We start from the raw sequence: 24,376 nt of genomic DNA, 5'->3' as shown, positions 1-24,376 counted from the left end.
TGGAAAGGCGTGGCGGCGTGTTGCCGCATCTACACGACATCCAAGCTTAGGTCAAGGTTTTATGAATCTAATCCGGGAAAAGTGGCAGTGTCCTAAAAAACGTACTACATGTCCATGGGGGGGGTCATTTTGGTTTGACTATGATACAGATAACTGGCGAATACAGAAATTTGTACGAAAGCACCGTAGTTGATATTGAATGAAATGATCGGCTGTTTTTTGTTTACTGCTACGGTTCCTTCCCACCCATGATGAATTTGATGCGCTTGGTATTAGAGTCTGGAATTATAAACGAGTCTTTTTGAAAGATTCCAGTTCCTTCTTTCATTGATGATGGCCAGTTCGGAATTCCCTTGTCGACGGTCAAATGTCACGGGGAAAGTAAAATTCATTTGCTTGTATAAAAGGGCGGGGAGATCACTAAATCCGCCATTGCCCATGAAACAAGGAATTGGAATCGGTCAATAGGATTCGGGATAATCCGAGGCACCATTCTCTTACTAATGTTCGAGTGGTTCCACCCACCAAACTCGATCCAGGTGGAAGGAAAGAAAAAATGTCAACAAAAACAACTGATCATTACCTTGGATATGCCTCTCTCTCTCTCCCTCTCTCTCTTTGAGAGATATATATATATATATATAGTATATATAGAGAGGAGGAGAGAGAGAGAGATAGATGAGAGAAGATGATATGAGATATTAGAACGAGAGATAGATGATATAGAACGAGAGAGTATCGATAGGAGGATAGATGAGAGGACAGAGAGAGAGTTATAGGTAGGAGATAGAGATAGAGAACGAGAGAAGAGTAGATAGAGAGAGAGAGAGAGAGAGAGAGAGGCGAGAGAGAGAGAGACTAGAGATGATAATAGAGGGGAGTGGGGATATGATAGAGTTAGATAGATAGAGATGAGAGATAGAGAGAGTATACGAGATAGATAGATAGAGATAGGAGAGAACTGAGATAGAGAGATAGCGGATTGAGATAGATAGAGATGAGGTAGAGATGAGTATAGATAGTAGATAGATATATAGAGATAGAGATGAGATAGTAGATATAGAGATAGAGAGAGTTAGATAGGTTAGAGATAGTTAAAAAAGACAGTGAGATAGATAGAGAGAGAGATATAGATTAGATAGATAGTATATGAGAGAGAAATAGAGAGAGATATAGAGAGAGATAGAGATATATATAGAGGTAGTTGATCTAGAGAGATATAAGAGATATAGATAGGTGATATAGAGAGTAGGGCTATAGAGAGGATACGACATAGACGATATTAGGATAGATAAGACTAGATATATAGAGATGATAGAGAGGATATATATAGATGAGAGAGATATAGCGAGAGTTAGAGCGAGATAGATAGTAGAGGTAGCATAGATTATAGGGAGTATATAGAGAGATATAGAGTTAGAATAACTATAGAGATAATAAACGAGGAAGTAGTATATGAGTGGATAGAGATTAACTATATAGAGAGTAGATAGAGAGGAGATAGAGAGAGAAGATATATATATTAGAATATGATATATATGAGATAGAGATGTGGATAGATAGATAGATATAGAGAGATAGATGAGATATTAGAGAGAGATAGAAGATAGAGAGAGAGATAGGGGATATATAGATATGAGTATAGAGAGGATAGATATGAGAGAGAGATAGCTATAGGATAGTATAGAGAGAGAAAATATTATGAGAGAGATATAGATACGATAGAGTGAGAGAGAGAGAGATAAGATTATATAGAGATATATATATCATAGATATTAGATATAGATTAGATAGATAGATATATATATATAGGTTTAGTTGATATAGTAGATAAGAGATGATATAGACTATAGATAGAACGTAGGTATATAGAGATAGATAGAGGAATGAGATAGAGAGAGAGATTGATATATAGATAGTAGATATATAGATATATATATATAGATATATAACTATTATAGAGATAGTATATAGATTATATAGAGAGATAGGGGATAGGATCTAGATATAATATAGAGAGATTTATAGATATCTATAGATAGGAGATATTAGATAGAGATATTATAGATATATATCTATAGTATAAATAGTAGATATAGGATATATATAGAGATATATAGAGATAGAGATAGATAGATATAGTGTATATAGTATTGATTATTTAGTATATATCAGAGATAGCAAGTTTTGTCGATATAAATGATATATATATAGATATATTATATATATATACTATATAGTATGTATGAATGATATATTATAGATATATAGATAATAGAGTTAGCTATATATATTATTATATTATATAAGAATTATATATAGAAATATAAATATTATATATATAGATATATAGAAAATAGATTTAAGATATATCTGATATTATTAGATATATATATGATATATACTTATATATATATGATAGATAGAGTATGAAGGTATAATTATATTATATATATATTAGAGATATATTATATATATATAGATATATATAGATAGAGTTAGAATATATAATATAGAGATATTTATGTATATATATTATATATATATGATATATATATATATAGAGATATAGTATTATATATATAGAGCTAGTTTAGATATAATAGATAGATATAGATATATATATATCTATATATGTATAGATATAATATAGATATAATATAGATATATAGTAAATATATATGTTATATAGATATATAGATTAATAGATATATATATATATAGTAGATATATAGATATAGTTATATATATATATAGCATATATATATATATATCTATATAGGTATATAGTATATATATATATAGTATATAATAGATAGATATAGATGATATATCATATAGATATATAGATAATATATATATAGATATCATAGATATGATATAGTATACTATATATATATAGATATATATATATATATATATATATATATAACATATCATATATATAGATATATATATATATATATATATATATATATAGTATATATATATAGTTATATATATATATATATATAGTATATATATATATAGAGTTATATATATATCATATAGTTATATATATATATTATATATATATATGCTTAAAAAATCACAGTAGATGACACGTGACTCATAAATAAGCGAAATTCCACAGGATAGTCAGAAATCCAAGCGCTTTTGTCTTTACTAAGACATTGTCAAGGAGCGAATGAAATACAATTGTAGAGAAAGGTCTCAGGTACACAACAAGATCAAGAATACCAGATGGTTAATTGTCAAAAGGTAAAAATTAAAAGAATTTCATATATGCAGCCTGGAAGATCTTTACTGTAGAAGAAGAAAGAAATTGTAATTTGAATTTTCTTGATGTAACTGTCCATAGAAATGATAGAAATTTCACCTTTTCAGTCTTTCGAAAATCAACTAACATTGCCTCTTTTGTTCATTACTACTCCAATCACCATCAAAATGTTAAATTCTCTGTTTTTTCTGGGATGTTTCTAAGGGCTATTCAGTTTTTCTTTTCATTTGGTGAAGCTTAACAACTGAAGTATGCATATATGGGGACGTTGTGATTTGATTTGTTTAAAAAGTGGTATTTAACTAATTAGTTATTGCGGGGAATATAAAGCGCCGCGGGTTTCACTTCCTGTTTTCTCATGCGAGTGTGTTGCAGAGAGTGTTGGTTGGTTTGACTGAGAAGAGAAACGAAAGTTCATTTCTCATTTTCTTTCTTTCTTCTTCCTGCTTTCTTTTGCGGCAAAATAATACAGATCAGCTGATGACCTCGAACTTGATGGGAACACTTTTCGTCCCGTAGAATTGAGAAATATTCACTTGAGAAATATGTGTTGATGTTTGGTACATGTATAATTTTTTTATTCTGTTGGTGATTGATACATTATTTTTTTTTTATTGTTGGTGATTAGTGGGGGAAAATGGATAAACATTATTGATGTTGTTAACGTTGGGGCGAATCCTGCATAATAAGGGTTTCTCTATGAAAGACAAAATGCCGGAAACAGGAAATAGTGATCATACTTTGCTGCATAAAGTCAGATTTTTATCGAAGCAGTTAATAATTTCCTAAAGGCTAAGTGAATTACAAGTGATGCAGAGGCAAATATTTACAGAGGCAAAAGCCTTGTTGGATTTTGACAGGGGAGATTTAGCACATTGCTGCCGTAGCTTTCGGTATACAAAATGCCGGTCATGGACCGAATTACAAGCATTTCTGAGGGCAGCCTATGGAACAAAGGAACACAGGGATATGATGTGAGACCTAAGAGGTTTCTACAAGATTAGAAACGGTCAGAAGACCATAGTTGAGCACAGCTCTCAAATTTTTGATGCAGTGGGAGAATGGATACAGAAATTGAAAAATTCCCCATTGGTAAATGGTAATAAGATCTCCCTTGACAACTAACACAAATTGTTGCATTTTTTCTAGCTTTTACACGACATCCCAGACACCACTGTAGATAGCTTTGATGAAAAGATTGAACCTACATCAGATGAGGAACTGATTTATTCAAAAATTAAGAAACACATGTCCAATGTCCCACAGTGGATAGTACATTTCTTATGGGACCGGTCCAAGAAATGCAACACGAAGGGATTTAAATTTTCCTTCTCCCCATTTGTGTGCAAAAGTGGAATATAAAAGAGGATCCATAAATTTAGGACAACAGTTGCATTGTTTCATTTGTAATAAGCCAGGGCACAAAAAGAAAATATGTAGAGTCAAATATTGTGGAATAAGCAAATGTGCAGATCACTTTTGGCAGTCTTGTCTGTCACAGAAATGGATACAAGACCCACACCTCAGAAATCTGGGAGTTTTAATATAAGAACTTCCCAACCAGGTTACTCAAAGGGAAAAAGGGATCGGCGATAATTTATATCGGTCTACATTCTCCCAATACCCTTTCAACCCCTCAACTTAGATGGTGTGTCATGTGCAAGCCTTAGGTTTTATAAGAGTGTGGGTCGATCTGGGTGACAGTGCTGACAGAACCATTTTTGGTGATAAAAGAGGTCGCATTGGGCAACAGACATTTGCTGGACCATCCTGCATGTAGGAGACACAAGATATCGGTCCACACAGGTGTCAATGACATAACAGTTAGGATACTGGGTGTTTTTATTCTATATGTGGATGTACATGGAATTGAGGTAAATAAAGATACTGAGATTCATATGGGTGATATTGGTAATACTTGCAGTGATATTGGTGACTATACTGGTGATACTGGTAGTACTGGCGGTGTTAATGGTGATATTAGTGATCACGGCAGTGTTAATCGGGATATTAGTGATCAAGTGATCACGGCGGTGATAATGGTGGTTATAATGGTAGTAATTTTGCAGGGATAATAATGGTGGTGATGATTTCTGGTGGTGATCTGTGGTTTTATGAGCCAATGGGGTGGTGATTATGGTTCTTTGTAGGATTACGGCTCTTGGGGTGGTATTGGTTCATCATGGTTTTGCGGTTTATGGTTGATATTTTAGGATGAGACGGTGTATTTTTTAAGGCATATTCACCAGTGTTGATATTTCGGGGATTGTGGTTCTCAGAGGTTATATCTAGCTGATGTGGTTTTCTTAAGTGTTTGGTGGTATTACAAGAGGTTTCCTTTGGGATTATATTTGGTGGTGTTTAAATGGCTTAGGATTTAGCCTGAGGCAGTGTATTTCATATTGACGGTTATATAATAGAGGTGGACACTTTTGGGTAACAGTGCTGACATGAGGATTTCTTTAGGATTTTTAAGGATTAATGTGGTTCTGTAGTACCAATGAGGATTTCTTGAGGATTTTTGAGGATTAATGAGGTTAAGTGGTATCATTGAGGACTTATTGAGGATTCCCCAGTGATGATTAATGAGGATTTAGGGTTAATTTGAGGTTAATGATGACTTCGGGATTTATGAGGCTAACTAGACGGGAATGTTGCTGATTTGGGATGTTTGGGATAAACAGGTTGGATACTTAGAGGTTTTTACTTCTTTCACGAATTTTAGGTGATGACATTCCATTGTGAGGATTTTTAAGGGGTCATTTAGTGAAATGCTACTGATTTGTTGTGGCAGTAATTTTTGTGTGATGCAAACTACATTTGGTAATGGGATGAAAGAGTTGAATTATTTATTTTTATTGTGGAAAATCTATAACTGGGATTAAGTGGCGAGAATGGTAGAATTTATCTTGAAATACGTAACATAGAAATGAGAGTCAAACATTAAATTTTCCTGGAGATTAGTTGTATAAACATTATGGGGTTTTGTTAGTGTGCTCGTCAGATAGGGGATTAATTGTGAGTGGTCAGTTAATGATAAAAGTTTTCCCAGGAATTTTAAAAAGGGGTCAATGAATAAAGATCATGTTCATTTTAGAAAAGAATTTCAGTTCTTAATATTTGACTATGAGTCTATCTAGTAATACATAGACTTGTGAGGGGGTCAGTTAGAACTTGTTCATGACGAAACACGGACACACGATAACTTTAAAGAATTCCCAGACTCACATCAAGAGGTGACAACATAAACACCTCTGTCACCCCTGATGGTGGAAGAGGTTACCCCGCCTACTGTTGTGCCAGCTCCAGCTCCTGTACCTGCTCCTGGACCTGTTTCTGCCTCCGTTCCAGGACCAGCTGAGTCATCTGCTGCCCCTTAGGGGGACCTGATTTCTCTCCTGCGGAAGTTGATGAAGAAGTCAAGGAAGAAGAGGCTATGAAAGGTGTCGTCTTCTTCTTCATCATCTTCCGCCTCCTCACCTCCCTCTTCGAAGTTTCATGGCCTAATAAGACGAAGGTAGCTATTCCTCCCCTAAGAAGTCTTCTAAGGGTATGCATCTTTCCCCTGGGGAGGAAGCAGTTGGTTCTTTCATTAGCTTAGGAGTTTGAACCAAGGTTCATACTCCTATTCGTGGTAACAAGGGCCTTGCTCATGGAACAGGGGCTGTTTCAAGAGACTCGCCTGCAAGTTTCTTTGAATGTACAACCCCTCAAGGGAGTCTCCTCTCTCTCATGACAGCGGCGCAGGGCAAGAGAAGGGACTGAGCCAAGGCTCTGACCCACCTGTTAAAGGTAAGTCTGGCTCTTTGTTAGGTGTCAGGGACGATGTTGCTGTCCCTTGGGACAAAGCATCTAGAGAGGCTAAGTGGAAGTCCCCTGTACAGTCCTCTTTGCTCAAGGTTTCGACCTCGAAGAGTTGGGATACCTCATGAGGACGATGCAAGTTCTTACCAGTCTGGTAGCAGTGCTGCTGCTCCCAACGCCTCTGCTACCAGTATCGCTACTACAGCTCTGCAAGAACCTCTGCATTCTCCTCGGGAAAGTGTCTCACTGAGGTGACCATGCTCTCCTAGACCCACACCTCTTCCATCACCGCAGTTTGGTGACAGGGCACGACACAACGATCTACCAGTCTGGAGGTAAGGTGATTACCTCCAAATATGCAGGCAAAGCTGGTTCTTAAGAGAAAAGACGCTGTTATCTCTTGAGTGACCAGGTATCTAGGTCCTGAGTCAGTACATGGCAGCGATACGGAGCAGAGATCTGGGTAGTATATGTCCTTCAGGAGGGATACCTACTTCCCTTTGAGTCTCCGCCACCTTTAACCAACAACTCGGTCCATCTCCAATCCTATCTAAAAGGAAGATGCTGAGCAAGGGTGCTGTAGAAGTCGTGTCGTGCTTGTCTCCATGGTTCTACAGGTAAGTCTTTCTCGTAGCAAAGGCTTCTGGGGGAAGATGGAGACCAGTCATAAACCTTTCTCCTCTAAGCCGATTCATTTGCCAGACTCGGTTCAAGATGCAGACAGAGTGAACAGTGCTTGCCTCTATCAGGGAGAACAACCTCAAGCTTACAGTGGACTTGAAGGATGCATATTTCCAGATACCCATACATCAGTCTTCCTGTAAGTATGTCTGCTTCATCCTTGGGGAGACAGTAAACCAATTCAGGGAACCTAGTTTTGGGCTCTCTGCCACTACCCAGGTGTTCATGAGTGTTCAACATGGTCTCAGTTTGGGCATGTTCGCATGGGATATGTCTAATGAGGTGTCATGATGATTGGCTAGTCCTGGGGACCTCTCGCTTGCAGTTGCTACAAGACTGGGGTCAACTCTTTAAGCTTTGTCAGGATCCAGGGATCGTGATAAATTTCGAGAAGTCGGATCTCGAACCCAAGCAGAGAATGAAGTATCTGGGCATGCTGATAGACATGGTAGCAACAAGAGTCTTCTCCTCAGACTCAGAGAGGCAGCGTGACTGTTTCTGTCATCCTGTTTCTGTCATGACAAAAGCAGCCTACTTGGCAATGGCAAGTCATGAGGTCACCTGTCGTCCTTGGAGAAGCTGGTCCCTCATGGGCATCTTCATCTACAGGAGACTGAGGGAGTACTGGTCACAGTCCAGCGACCGTCAGTACTCTCTTGTTTCCCTCTTGCAGGAGGTGAAAGAGGACTTGGACTGGTGGCTCGATGACATGAACCTCTTAACAGGAGTGGATCTTCACACTCCCCCTCCAGACATGCTTCTGTTCTCAGATGCATCAACCAAGAGATGGGGGGCACACCTGGAGGAGTTGCTGACTGCAGGAGTGTGGAACCTTCATGACAGGCACCTTCACATCTACATCCTGGAACTCAAGGCAACCTTCCCAACTTTACTAGAGTTTCAGGATCGTGTGATGGGACACCCAGTGTTATTGATCACCGACAATACCACAATAGAGGCAAACGCCAACAAGCAAGGGGGGGCTTGCTTCTCTCGAACTTCACCAGTTGACATTGCAGGTGCACAAGCAGGAGGTAGCCCACTCAGTAGAGCGGTCAGCCATGTACATTCCAGGCAAGACGAATGTAGTGGCAGAAAAGCGCAGCTGCCAAAAATAGAATATAGGAACAAAGTTGTCCTTTCACCAAGACGTAGCAAAAACGTTGTTCAGCTTATAAGAGCATGCAGTTGTAGACTTGTTTGCCACCCAATACAACAGGAACATTCTACTGCATGGTACTGGACCCATGGGCTGCTGCAGAGGATGAATTCCAACACCTGTGGGACAACCTCGAGGTATATGCCTTTACCCCATTTTGCATGATTCTCACGGTGATCAACCAACAGAGTGGTGACCACCTCAAATTTTCAGATGATTCTGGTGGCACCCAAATGGCTTCAGGCTGTTTGGTATTCTGACTTTCTGGCTCTTCTGTCCAAGGCACTGAGAGAGATTCCACCATAGCACAACCTGCTGTGTCAACTGCACGTAGAATGGTACCATTAGGGAGTACTTTTCCTGTATCTTCATGGCTGGAGGTTATTCACCATCTTTTTCAAGCGAGAGGCTTTTCTCACCAAACAGCAACAGAATGGCAGGATACCTCACAGTCCTCTGCAGTAGTATACCAGGGAAAGTTGGCCTTCTTCTGTGGTTGGTGTTGTGGAAGGGGTATCGCTCTGGTTGGAGCCAATCTTCTGCAGGTTGCGGATTTCCTCGTCTACCTTCAACGAGAAAAGCTCCTCCCTGTTTCAGCTTTGAAAGGCTATAGGGCCATGCTAGTTCTAGTCTTAAAGCTGAAGGGCATCAATATCTCCTCCTTCGAGATATTATTACGCATAAGGAGCTTTGACAGGTCTTGCCTACCCACGGTTCTCAAGCCTCCTGCATGGGATGTCACTCTAATGTTGCAGAGCCTGAATCATACACCATATGAGCCCCTGCGAGAAGTCCTCAAACAGGGATCTGTCCTTCAAGATCATCTTTCTACTAGCCCTGGCATCAGCGAAGACAGTTGGTGAACCTCATGCTCTTTCTTTTGATGTAAAACACTCATGGGGATGGGTATTGGCTACGCTTGATTTTGACCTGGATTTCGTAGCAAAGACTCAGAATCTATCGGTGCCTGACTCTAGATTCAAGTCTTTTACCATTCCTACCCTGAGTGACCTCCTTAGTGATGATCCAGACAAGATGCTACTTTGTCCCGTTTGAGTGCTACAGTGCTGTCTGAAGAGGACTCGACACCTCAGGCCTGAGTGTCGACAACTCTTCTTTAACACTGGTGGTTCCAAGAAAGAGGCGTTCAAGACCACTATTTTTCTGGCTTCGTGAAGCAACACCAGTACACTTCATCTGAGAGCTCACAAGGTCAGGGGCATTGCCCCATCCCTTGCATTCAGTAAGAACCTATCGGTTCATCCAAGTTTTGAAGGCTGGTGTCTGGGCATGCCAGATCACTTTCACCACCTCCCACTACCTTTGGGATATTGCCCACAGATACTTTGACACTTTTTCCTTGGGACTGTTGGTGGGTGGCTGCTCAACAAGTTGTGTAGATTGCCCAGCTCCTCTTACTGGATATGGTTGCACTCGCCTCGTTGTATCGGTATGAATGCGCGTGACTGTAGTTACTGGCTCTCCTTTCATCCTACTCTTTCCCTTCAAGCAGAGAGTACACAGACCATTAGATGATGGACCAGGCAGCCAATGCAGGTAAGGCACTCCATGGAGTAATTCATCTATTTTCTTTGACTAGTGAATAGAAGCAAATATCCTTCCTTTTCCTTACCAGGCAGGGAAGGATGCTCTGGCATAAGACAAACCCATAACTTGTATGTGTCTCATTGTCTCTGACACTATGGTTCTTTCCTTTCTCATAAGAGGACACATTTCTCCCTTGTGAATAAACCCATATGACTGACTTTGATCTCACTTTTCTCAACTCCAATCAGATGTCAGTGGCCAGATTTCCTTCCTCACTCTTACAACCAGGAAGAAAATCTCAGGTAGGCTGAACCACAATTGGTTCATAGATGCTCGGTCAGATTCCTCCCACCAATCAGTGAGTCATCCTATTGTAAATGACCAAAGGTTTGTGCATCGTGTAGGAACAAATAAATTTTTGAAAGTAAATTGTATTTTTCCTAACTAGACAAACCTGAGGTCCTTTACACTGATTGCCCACCTCCTGTCATCCCTCAATCTGTTACCTGGGACTAAAGCAAATTGGAATGTTTACTTCTCGACCAGGAGAGACTTGCAATGACCAGACCAGTAGTTAATTACCAAAATGCTTTCTTTAAAGATTTCAGCGGCCATGTCCAGGCTTTGCCTTAATTAATGCCTATTGTAAAGAACCGCAGGTTTGTATAGTTAGGAAAAATACAATTTACTTTCAAAATTTTGATATTTTTCTCTCATTTATGTAAAGTGGAAATGTGTTTTGTATGAAAGGGAGATATTGTATTTTGTTGTATGTACGTGGTGTTTGGTTATTTCATGCATTACTTTGTAAGTGTGCGTGTAATAGCAATTAAGTATTGGTCATCAGTCGTTTGTTCATTTGAAAGTTTGTTGCAGCCTTGCTACAATTCCTGTACAGTGTGGTTGTACTGGAAATGACTCGTGTAAACTAAGGTGACCAGATTTCTGAGACAAAATCCGGAGACATTTTCGGTTCAGAGGCATAAAAAACTCCAAAACATGATGTGTTTTTGTCATTGAAAAGTTAAAATGGGGACACTCCCCTTACCATTCATAAAGCAGCATTCAAAAGTTTCTCTCACCTTATTTATCCTAAACTGCAAAGGAACTGAATGAAAATTCAATTCATTAAATCAAATAGGTTATAACTTAATTACTACGAACCAGTGATTGAAGAGTACTAAATTTAATATCAACAGGCGAAACATCACTGGATGGCAGCCAGAGAGTGGTGCTGGCGGGAAGGCAAGAGAGGAGTCAGGGTAGGGACGTGCATGATGATACTGAGGATGGTTTGGCGGGAAATTTGGTTTAATGTTCTTGGAAGGTAATCTTGCAAATTATGCCGTACAAAGCTGTTTATCATTTCCTTAGTTATATACACTGTACAGTGCAAGTAGTACGGTGTGCAACTATGTACAGTTTGGTCAACATTTTCGTTTTATTTTCTTTTTCCTGTATTCCAATATAGGATCTTTCAGTCAGTGAAATCATGGGACATTTCTGGGGACAGCAGTAGATAGGGACAGGTCACTGAAAACATGTTTCCGGGAATGTCTGGTCACCCTAGTGTAAATGGCCATAATTAATCTACCATCCAGATAAGACCTTGTCCTGAAATGTCCAAGAAGTCACTGGAATCACGGAGCCTAAACCACTTAAAGTATTCCAATCTTAAAGTTCATGTTGGTAAATTCCTTTAGAGAATATGCATATCTAACAATGGGGAGAATTTTCCTTTGATATTCTCAGAATGAGAATAACGAGAAGATCATGCTAATACCAGTTTCATTAGTATACACAACGCAGTGTAATCTCTTGAATGTTATTTAAAATGAGTGAAGTAATCTGTCTGTCAAAGTACAGAACTTAGGCTACGATTTGGTTAACACATTTCAATTCACTTTAGGCTACACCATCCCATACATTTTGAAATGCTCTACTTATTACGAAACGAGTTGTAATAACCACAATCAGTTTGCTGTTAGTTCTGCGAGACCATGCAGCCTATGAACTGTGAGCAATGATCATCCTTGGTATGTACAGGATGTGCACTTTTCTACTGATCAGTTTCATCAAGCATTTGTGTCAAACTTGCAGCACCTATGAAAGCAAAAACAGCTCTCATAGCTACCCTCTTGCTGCAGCAGGTAAAAATGCTGAGAGTCTTCAAACCTGGGACAAGCTTCTCAAGAACTGCACTTCCTAAGATTTCATAGCAACCTCGAGATGCTTGAGGGTTACCTAGTTTTTATATAAGTAACTTACTGAGTAATTACTTGGCTAATAATTTCTTGCGTCAGCAACTTGAAAATAAAAAAATTCCAGGGTACCACTTCACAGATTTAGTGAAGGTGACTGGTACCACCCACCAAATGGAATACCAAGAACTACTAGCATACCACTTCTACTTCTGCTGATGTTCTGGTAACACCAACTGTTGATGGCATTTGTGTTCTTAAATTCACCAGTTGAAGAATGGATTTTGGTGAGGAATTATCGCTGATTTTGGTTACCCTTCAAGCTTTCAGCCTTCAGGACAGTATATTATTGTTTTGTTATTAATGAGCTTGATTTGAGTTTTTCATATTTTGATGTGGTAGCGAATTCACAATCGTATTGGTAAGTACTGGTAGCGTAGTTTACTGTGCTACAACCCTTTAAGGTTAAAGCAATAATGTAAGATTGCATTCGTTGCCAAACTAATACTTAGGTTCGAGACATGTTACAAGTAGGTAGTGTAATAACATAAATGTTGCATTAGTTGACAAACTAATACTTACATTGAAGACATGTTATGAGTAAGTAACATAATAATGTACATATTGCCTTCGTTGCCAAACTAATATTTGTGTTAGAGACATGTTACAAGTAGGCAATGTAATAATATAAACAGTGCATATTGCATTTGTTGATTTTTCTGAACAGAGTAATAATATACTTTTGTACTCCTACCAGACCAGAAATCTGATAAATTTGAGCAAACTTGGTCTGTACAGGCCAACTTCAATTTTCTGAATAGTGTAGAAAATTAAATTTTGCGTTCGTTACCCAGTTTACTGATTAGTGTAACAAACTTAGATTTTGTGTTCTCTACCGAACCAATACTTTCGGTTTTGAAATTTATATCTTCAATTCTCATTAATTGAGATATTTCTGTATAATGGTACTTTGAGCACTTTACCTAGTGTCAGTAAAAGTTAACGATCTGTCTGCATAGAGTAATCAAACTAATACCATTATAATCACTACCGGACCGATTTATCGATAATGAAATGCATATCTGCACGTCTAAGTGCAGATAGTAGTGATAGTAGTTGAGCTATGAATGAATGATGGTACCCTGTGTCTTTCAGTTATGGTCGGTAAAGGTTAATTACTGTGTCCGAGTTGAGTACTAAAAGTTAATATTGTATTAACCACCAGATTTATAATTTTAGTAGTGAATTGCATATCTGCAATTCTCAATTGCAATTGATAGGATTTGAGATATGCCAGCATAATGGCACCATGGGTGTGCTTCTATTGTTGTTAAAGGATTAATTGAACTACTTCTTACACTTTTCCTTGCATAGAACTGGAAGTGTAATGGGGAGAGAATAGTGCTTAGTGCTACTTGAGTTTTGTACAAGGTCAGAGAACAGTTTGTGCGTGCTAGAGTATATCATGTAGAAAAAATGTATATTGTGGAAATTTCAATCACTATGCTACAAGCTCTCCTGATGCCTAGCTAGCCCGGCAACAACTCTCTCTCCACACCAATTCTTTTTCTCCTGCTGGACTTCAATAATTTTTTCTCCACTTGTTCCTGTGCCTGCCTCCCTGGCTTCCTTTTCATACTATTGCCAGTCTTGTGTCTGGGTTAAACCTTGGAGGAGACATCTAGAAGTACCTTGGAGGAGACATCTAGAAGTTGAAGGGAGGTCAGGGGGTTTACACACGGGTAGGCGTCCCTTCAGTAGCCATTGGATAACTCCTTGGGCTACATAACTTCACTAATGCTTTGGTAGCCATCAGAGTACTCCATCATTATAAAGCTCCCACTTCAGTGGAGGTGCTCCTGGCTTTACCACCACACTGCTACAAGTTAAGTTGAGCAACAACCAGAGGCAGTTCACAACTTCAGGCTCTCTTAACTAATAAAGAACTACAAGCATTGTATTCAATGCTAGAAACTCTTTCTTTTTCAATTCATTATGACTTCATGGTTTGGAGTAGAATATGTCCATGTATCCCACATCCTTCAATGTGGAATCAGCTAATTACTAGATTGGTTACTTACATAAAAATTAAATTTCTATGATAAAATAAAATCTTACATTATGGTATTTACAGCATAATTATGGAACGAGTCCTCCCACATCCTCACTAAATAGTGAAGAGCTACCCGCAAATTTTTTAATGTTCAAGCTGCCAAGGCAAGAAATTGTTAGCTAAGTAATTACTGGGTAAGTATTGTATAAAATATTATTTTATCATAAAAATGTCATTTTGCTGAAGAGGATGCTGCAACCAATTCATGGTCCAATTAGATTTCAAATATCAATCTCTACAAAAAAGTGTGAGCAGATTCTGGCATTAGTGCACTGAGACAGGTACTATTTTGGTCAACACTTTTCTAATGACTACAAACTTCCTGTCTTTTGATAAATATAGTTGCCCTTCTTCACCATCCAGCATAAATGTTCTGCCCTATCATAGGTATCTGAACTCTGTGGACTAGATGTGGAGTCTCTAGTGGAGTTAAGGAGACTCATTCAGCATGACAAGTGGTAGTGAAATGTAACTGGAACTTTTCCTTGTTCTTTGTCCTAGTGTGTCTTACAACACCTCTATACAAAACTGTTTGAAGAGAAACCACGCTTGATCTCGCAGTGACAATGGTCATGGACTTTCTAGTGGTATTTGTGCCTTCAACACAAGTCAGTGAGCTTCATGCTGTCTCATTAAGTCACACAGGCAAGTAGATGGACTCAACCAGGTCTGCAAACTAGGGGTTTTATATCAGTGAGAATGCTGTTGGCACTTGATTTTATAGCAAAGGCCCAAATGTAAGTAGCCATGACCATATCCCAGTACTCTTTGCCTTGAATCTTGCGCTCTGTCAAGATTGGCCTCCAAGGGTTGACAATTTTGGAAGCAGGTACAAAGAATACAGATTTTAATTTGTAAAGGCAGGTCATTCCTTGAACCTACAAGAATTCAGATGCTGAAGCACATCAGGCAATATAGTACAAGTCCACCACATCAAAGAACTCTCTGTTTCCAATATTGACATGTCTCAATTCTGAGTGCTTGTACCTGGCAGTACCCATCCTACTTAAGTGCTCTTTATTCAAGAGATGTCACTCAGTTATGGCTGGGTAAATTTTTGCTGGGAACACTAGTCATGATCATCCAATGTCTTGGGGAAGATGTTGATCCTTCATCTTCCCTTCAAAAATGCATTCACTAGCCTGTCATTCATTCAATCATTCTAGTTAACTCTTAAATCTCTCATGAACACTAAGTGACTGTAAGCTAAGCCTGAAGAGATTTGCTGTACCACTAATGCTCACAATGAATAACCTTCTGAGTTATCACTTGACTCAAAATGGGACCTTGGGTCCTACAGGTATTTGCATAACACCATACAGCATGGAAAATCTTGGCATTCCACCTAAATTATGAACTGGGAAAATATGTCATTATTGGAGTGGGCTGAAATAAACTAACTTACATAACCATTTATTTGTCACACAAACTCGTCGATCATGTTTCCTCCTCCCAATCACTTGAACCTCTCAGCCTAACTTCCGAACTTTTATGAAATACAATGTGGGTGTTTGATTAATATTTGCAGTTCAATGGCCCATGCATTATTAGACTATTACACTACTTCCATCAGTTATACATAAGACTGAGTCTGGGGAAATCTGAGCCCATGAAAGTGGGCAAATATATGACTGATGGGTTTGCAGGAATATAAAACTAGATATAAAAACTTGATTGTGACTTACTTCTTTGTCTTGGCACATCCTTGGGAAATGAAAAGCCATGGTGTCTATCCCGTAAAGAGTAGTTTCTCCTTCTACAGAACTCCTTGAAGGAACAGATAAATGTTAATGACAAAGTTCTCTATAACATTTCATTTTAAAGATATTTATTCACTATTATAGTAATCATCTTCAATTGTGATAAACTTGAATAAAATGTTGCCACTCAAATAACTGACCCATCATTTAAATCTTAATGCTATACAGTCATGGTAAATTTTAATTTTAGTACTGTACTGTACTGCATTTTAATTATAATACTATTATTTCTGGGCTTGACCTGTGTCGGCCTGTGAAATGGTTCCTTTGATACTATTTCTGAAGAATAAATATTGCTATTCATCCTAGAGAAAAAAGAAACAATATAATGCCAAGATAAATGGCTCGCTCACTTCTTATAGAAGTGTCGGTATAGTAAGGAGCGAGTGGAATCACTACCAGAGGTCCCTTGCCATTTAGCTTCTTCCTTCGACAAAACCCCGAACTACGGAGGAGCCGTGCTACAGCTCCGGGTCTACTACTACCGTGAGCGCCTCCGACGCCTGAGACGTCATTCCTTTCGATAGCGCGCGTTACACCAAACGTTAAATTTTTTCGGTGCTGTGTTTCGCTCTATTTGGATTTATTTGGATATATTTTCAAGATGTCTTCAACTTCTGCTTCTAAGTTAAGTACTGTTTGGGGTTACTGATCTCATTTTATGATGATCTTCGTGTTTTATACATATTCGGAGCCTTATCGGCCGGTATGCCCCTCGACCGCATGGCGGTACGGGTTATCTCTTTCGGTCTTCCATACCGTTAGAGATTTCCCTTTTTCTCAGTACTTTAGATATGGTTACTTATACATAGTCTCTATATCTTTATGCAGTTAGTTTTTTTAGTTAGGCCTCCACGGGGCACGCTCCGACCGGCACGTTTTCGGACCTTAGTCTAGCTACGCCTTACATTGTTAGGAGTTTTATCAGTCACGATTGAGAGTCATATCATCTTAATTATTCTGATGTTCTCTCTTTCCTTCTCTAGTTCCTGATTACCTTTAATAATATTATAGGTACTAGGTTGGCTAACATACACCATGCTTCGGTATGGCGATTAGCTTCCCTGTTATAATTTATTTTACCGTTAAGTTAGGCTTTCATACCCCAATTGTCGATTGGTGATTAGCCTGCCCCCCGTTTTCTTGAACTAGAGGTTAAATTAGGCTAACATACCCCTTTCTTCGGATCGGCGATTAACCTAATTTTCTGTTTGCTTAGCTTCGTGTTCCCCGTGTTAGTCTAGCTTTAAGATATCGCTTTAATTTTATTTGATTGATTATTATAAATAATCCTATTTATATCAGTGATATTGATGTTGTTCCGACGGTTCTTCCCCACCTCGTATCTTTCACCTGGCTGGGAAGACCACCGGTTTATCACGGTGAGCCACCCGGTTACGGGGTCCCCCTCCCGTCCCCCCATTCCCCCCCTCCATACATTGCCATCCACGTCGATGGGTGATGACTCGTTTCTCACAGCTAGCGTCCGAGTCTGCATGAGAGGGGGTGACTCACGGGACTGGTGGGGATCTCCCCCTCCCCTACTGGTACTCTCACTCGTCACGTGCCTGGGGGCCTCGGGGCGGGACCTCCCCCCTTCTCTCCATCCTTAACTGGCCGCTCAGGGGGAGGCTCCCCTACCCCACATTCTTCCCTACTCTTTCCCCCTCAGTTCAGTCCGGCAGGTTGTCTATCCGCCGCTACCGACATAGAGAGGGGGGGAGGGAATCACTGGGCGTTTCCTATACACTTAGGATTAGTTCACACGAGCACTTACTGATATAAGGTTTTTATTTTGTTTTATTTTGTGTTATTTAATGTTTAGAATCTTTTGCTTACTCCGAGGGGTTTTTTATTTCCGCCTCTCGTACTATCCCTTGCTTCGTTAGAAGTTTGACATTGCTCACTCAATATTAATTAACTCCTGGGCCATACGGAGAACTCCGGGCCCTACGGAGTCTATTTTTAGTCATATGACAAGTGAGCTTAGGCGGAGGCAGAGACTTTCTTCCCCCCTCGTAATTTTTCTACGTAATATTCATACGTAGATCTCTATCCGTCGGTCCTACTCCGCACCCACGGATAGTTTGCATATTATTCCACCGGAGGTTGTCATTGGTACTCATGTATCCTTTGACTTACAGATGTTGTGCCAGGAGATTGGGTGCAGTGCCATCCTCCAAGACCTATGCGGCCATATAGTATGCCGTTCTCATGCAGGGATGTGCAGTGAAAGTGGAGGATTTTATCGTTTGGCATCATGAAGCTTGCCAAACCTGCTACTTGCTAGTAGGAGATGCCTCACTAGTAGTAAGTTTCTTAGCACTTTCTTCATTCATTAATCGTCACCTGGAATACTTGTTGTTATATTATACCTTTCACATATGAGACACATATTCATATAATCTTCAACACAACAGACATTCCTCCCCTATCCTCTCCCTAACTCTAGACCCTTTTTTACAGGGTTCTGATGAAGAAAAGAAGAAAGCTTTGTCGACTCTCAAAGCTTGGGTAGGGGGTTTTGGCCGGAATTCTAAGGGCCGCCCCTACATTCTTACCCAGGATATGGCGGACCTAATATTCCCAGGAGCCAAGAAAGGATCAGTGGTGGACCCGATAGCGGCCGCCCCTTTGCTGGCCGACCTTCAAGTCATGATCTCCCTACAGGAGGGGGATTTCCCAGAGGACGTTGCAGAAAGACGTTGCGGCAATGAACCTCGACGTTGAACCCATGGCTATTGACTCCATGGGTACAGGTAAGGTGTAGTAGGGGCAGCTCCTGTGGGTTCTCAGGGCCCTTTCCTGAATTCCCTTTCTCCATCACCCTCTACTGATCCTTCTACTTCCACTTCTTTCCGGGCTTCACTGAAGAGCAGCGGTCTGTCCGTCCTAAGGCTACTTCAGTGATCCCCAAGGCTAAGATGACCGAGGAGAAACTTAAAAAGTCTCTCCCCAAGAAATCGGTCATCCTGACAGACACTATAACTCCGGCTCACCACCCCGGATCAGTTAGGTCAAGGGAGGCCTCTTCCTCTGCGTCGAGGTCCCCCAAACATAGATCACGTAAGGATCGGGCTCAAGTCCCTCTTTTTGATCCCGAATCCTTTTCGGCTAACATTCTGGAGCAGGTGGGAGTGATCGTAGGCCTTGGTTGACAACAAGGTCGGCTCGGTGCTCTCCCAGCTCTCCAGTTCTGTTACGTCTTCCGGCCAGTCGATCCAATCGCTGGCGGAACGGCTGGCCGCTCAGGAGAATGCCATCGCCGGGATCCAAACCTCGATTGCGGCAGGTTCCCCTCTATCTGTGCCACCTTCTCCTCTTCCAATGCCAGATTCCAGCCAACTGCCGGAATTCAAGGCGGCCAACCCTTGGAGGATCGCTTCGTATGCCCCGTTTGTCAACGGAATGTTGACAATCGAAGGCATAGGAACTCGAAGGCGTGAGGACTTCGAGTTTCCATCCCCACCCCAGAGACCTTCAACCACCATTCATTGGCTACGTCCGACTAACGGAAGCAGCGATGATGAGAGAGGGACAAGGTTCCCAAGGGAAACAGTGATCCTTCCGAGGGAACAGGCACAGCAGACTCTAATGAGAAGTCTGGAAGAATGGGGGTGTGAAAACACCCGCATCACAGCCTTTAGGAGTCCTTTCACCATTTTTACTCCGGTGGAAGGGACTCCGCTACCACTGACCCTTAAGGTAGTGGAAGCAACCTTCAGGCCGCCCTGAAAGACGAGCCCCTGCCTCAACTACGAGAGACGGAACCCACCTCTCTCTTAGTCCCAGGCTCCGAGACGTACTTCGAAGGGGCAGTTCCTACTTTCTCAGTAGGAAAACTAAAGGCGGACTGTGCCACCTCTCTCTTTAGTGAGAGACTCCCCAGGTTGTCGGACTCTCTCATCCAGATGGAGTACGACGCCCGGACTAGGCTCGCGAGATCCCTTTCCTCCATGACTATGGCGGAGATGACGGCTCTTGTATACCAACAAGAGCCGTTATTTAAAGTTTTGGCTAAAGGTCTGCTGCACACCATGCAGTGTGACCTTTACGACTTCCTCATAGCCAGGAGAAATTGTAGGAAGCACGTTCTGGCGGAAGCTACTATCCGCCATGAACCGAATAAACTGATTGCTTCCTCAATTGGGAACGGACCTCTTTCCAGCACCAGTAGTAGCAGAAGTCCTTCATGAGGCTTCTAAGGTCAACCAGTGCCTCAAAGTCAGGTGGGGACTGGTAGCAAAGCGGAGGCAGGAATCTTCTGGTCCTAACCCAAGGAACAAGAAGAACCAAGGAAGTTCTCTCCCTTCCAGCCTTCTCAACAAACGTTGGTTCAGGCAGTGAAGTCCCAGCATACAAACAAGGGCAAACCATCGTCGAAAGGGGCGGTCAAACAAAACAATACCTTGTTCTGACCCCTCAGTCCCAGCAATCTCACCCTCCACTTCCTTTGCTGTCTCGCCAGCCTACAATTCCAACTATGAAAGCCAGAACTTTCAGGCTTTCAATAGGTTTGCGAGAGGCAGTAGAGCAAGAGGTGCCTCTCGATTCAGAGGATCCGGCAGGCTGCTAACAGGGGAAGAGGTTTCCGAGGAGCAAGAGGTGGCCGCCCCTCGGCAAACCAGCAGTGAGAATCCCAAGGTAGGAGGGAGGCTGTACCTCTTCCGCCAGCGGTGGGGGTTCAGCCCTTGGGCTCAAAAGTATAGTAACAAAGGGACTAGGTTGGAGTTGGCTAGAGGGCCCTCCTCCAACCAACAGATTCTATCAAGCACCAACAACGGAATTGGTAGAGTATACCGAAGACCTCCTTCTCAAAGGAGTAGTCTCAAGAGTCAACAATTTAAAATTTCAAGGACGCTTGTTCAGCGTGCCAAAGAAAGACTCGGTAAACCGAAGAATCATCTTAGACTTGGTCCCTATCTGAACTTAGTTCATTCATTGCGACAAGTTCAGGATGCTGACCGTTTCGCAGGTACGGACCTTACTTCCCGTGGGGCCGTCACAACCTCTATAGATCTTACAGATGCCTACTATCATGTTCCCATAGCCAGACACTTCCGTCCATTCCTAGGCTTCAAACTAGGCAACAGATCCTACTCCTTCAAGGTAATGCCATTCGGGCTCAACATAGCCCCCAGGATCTTCACCAATTGGCGGAAGCAGTAGTGCAAGAGCTAAGGAAACAGGGAATAATGTTAGTGGCTTATCTGGACGATTGGCTTATTTGGGCAAGGAACCCCAAAGAATGCAAAGAAGCAACGGTCAGAGTGATCAAATTCCTGGAACATTTAGGTTTTCAAATAAACAAAACCAAGTCCAGACTAACACCGGAATCTCGATTCCAGTGGTTAGGCCTTCAGTGGGACTTACAATCGCACACTCTATCAATTCCGTCGTTGAAAAGGAAAGAAATTGCAAGAGCTACAAAACAATTTCTCAAACGACAACAAACATCCAGGAGGTGCCAGGAGAGGATCCTGGGCTCACTCCAGTTTGCATCAGTCACAGACGTTCTGCTCAGAGCCAAACTCAAAAGATATAAACAGAGTATGGCGCTCAAGAGCGAATTGCAGATCACGGGACAAACTAGCCTTTATCCCAGCAATCTTACGGAAACGTCTCCGCCCCTGGACGGAGACAAAGAACCTTTCAAAAGCAATTCCTCTACAGTTTCCCCCTCCATCATTAGTGATCCACACAGACGCCTCACTAACAGGGTGGGGAGGATACTCCCAGTACGAAAAAAAAGTTCAAGGAACTTGGTCGTTAACATTCCGCCAGCTACATATCAATGTACTGGAGGCCATGGCAGTATTCCCTCACACTGAAACGACTCCGTCCGCCCAAGAACTCTCATTTCAAATTAGTTCTGGACAGTGCAGTAGTAGTACACTGCATCAACAGGGGCGGATCCAAGTCAAGCCACTTGAACCATGTCATGATAGCCATCTTTTCTCTGGCATGCAAAAACAAATGGCACCTGTCAGCCACTCACCTGGCAGGAGTCAAGAACGTAGTAGCAGACGCTCTATCACGCTCCGCTCCGTTGGAATCGGAGTGGACACTGGACAGGAGTTCATTCAATTGGATCAGTCTACAAGTCCCCGGACTCCAAGTAGACCTCTTCGCCACGGAGTCAAACCACAAACTCCCTTGTTACGTGGCACCCAACCTCGATCCTCTAGCATACGCTACGGATGCAATGATCCTCGATTGGAACGAATGGAAGAATATTTACCTCTTCCCTCCGGTGAACCTTCTCATGAAAGTTTTAGACAAACTCAGGACATTCAAAGGCCAAGTAGCTCTAGTAGCTCCCAACTGGCCCAAGAGCAATTGGTTCCCTCTACTCCTAGAGTTGAGACTCCGACCACTACGGATTCCCAACCCCAAACTAACCCAGTTAGTGCAAACTCAGACTGTGTCCGCTTCCTCAAGAATTCAGAAAACCCTAACTTTATGGATTTTCTGAAATTCGCAGCCATGAGAATGCAGAAATTGATCCCAGAATATCTCATTCTTGGAATCAGATAAAAGAGAATCTACTCTCCGACAATATGATTCATCTGTCAAGAAACTAGCAGAGTTCCTTAAGTTGTCAATTCTCAAGTCATGACAACGAACCTAGCCATAACTTTCTTCAGATCATTGTTTGAGAAAGGCTTAGCAGCAAGCACTATCACTACGACCAAATCAGCTCTTAAAAAGATCTTCCAATTTGGTTTTAGCATAGACCTTACGGATTCGTACTTTACGTCCATACCAAAAGCTTGTGCTAGATTAAGACCATCAACGAGACCTAAATCAGTCTCTTGGTTCTTAAATGATGTCCTCAAACTGGCCTCGGACATTAACAATGACTCTTGCAATTATATATCCCTCCTGAGGAAAACCCTATTCTTATTAAGTTTAGCCTCCGGAGCTAGAATATCAGAACTGTCAGCTTTATCAAGGGAACCAGGCCACATTGAGTTCCTCCCCTCAGGGGAAGTCCTCTTATCCCCAGATCGCCATTTTCTAGCCAAAATGAAGACCCACAGGACAGATGGTCCTCGTGGAAAATCTCCACACTACCTCAAGACATTTCCTTTGTCCTGTCAACTCATTAAGAGCCTACCTAAGCAGAACAACTCTGAAATCTTCAGGCCCATTGTTCATTAGGAAGGGAGGTGGTACTTTATCCCTAAAAGGGATCAGGCAACAAATTTTATACTTCATTAAACAGGCCAATCCAGAGTCCTTTCCTCGGGCCCACGATGTTAGGGCGGTGGCCACATCTATTAATTATTTCCAAACACATGAATTTTGACGATCTTAAGAAGTATACAGGCTGGAAATCTCCGACAGTTTTCAAACGGCACTACCTAAAACCCTTAGAAGCCCTCAAATTTCCAGCAGTGGCAGCTGGAAACACAGTTTCTCCTGATTCTTAATTTTTACTATAACTTCTTGTAGCCTTCCCTTCTACCTGCCCCATTGCACCCTTACTTAGTTTAGTCGCCTCCATGTATTGGGTTACCTTGAGTTTGCTTTTGTTCATCATTCTAATCGGATTCAGTTCCATTCTTTTGTATATATCAACTTATATCTTGTCTTTGCCTAACCTGTATTGTTATTGTTTGTTGTTAGGCTAACTAATTTAAGTGATAACCCGTGTTTTAGGGCTTATACTTCCCTTAGGGTAAGACTGTAATTTTAGTTGATTATTAATACTATTAACCTTACAAGTGTTTAACTTACCTTCTTAATTTATCTGTACTGTTCCTCAAGCTTGGTGTTTGGCATTCTCTGGTACTATTTCACAGGCCGACACAGGTCAAGCCCAGA

General features: G+C 41.1%; 1 protein-coding gene across 7 annotated transcripts in view; it reads right to left on the bottom strand.

Moving 5' to 3' along the window:
* Nucleotides 1-24,376, bottom strand: part of LOC135216507 (protein mono-ADP-ribosyltransferase PARP12-like) — a 376,362-nt gene that overhangs the window by 126,116 nt on the left and 225,870 nt on the right. For all 7 annotated transcript variants that reach the window (XM_064251894.1, XM_064251902.1, XM_064251889.1 and 4 more), the window contains one exon: nt 16,472-16,553. In XM_064251894.1, the coding sequence (XP_064107964.1) occupies nt 16,472-16,553 (82 nt within the window). The remainder of the gene's footprint in view (nt 1-16,471; nt 16,554-24,376) is intronic.

Source organism: Macrobrachium nipponense, chromosome 19 (assembly GCF_015104395.2).
Source record: "Macrobrachium nipponense isolate FS-2020 chromosome 19, ASM1510439v2, whole genome shotgun sequence".
Classification (NCBI taxonomy): Eukaryota; Metazoa; Arthropoda; class Malacostraca; order Decapoda; family Palaemonidae; genus Macrobrachium; species Macrobrachium nipponense.
This window is presented reverse-complemented; position numbering and strand designations above follow the sequence as displayed.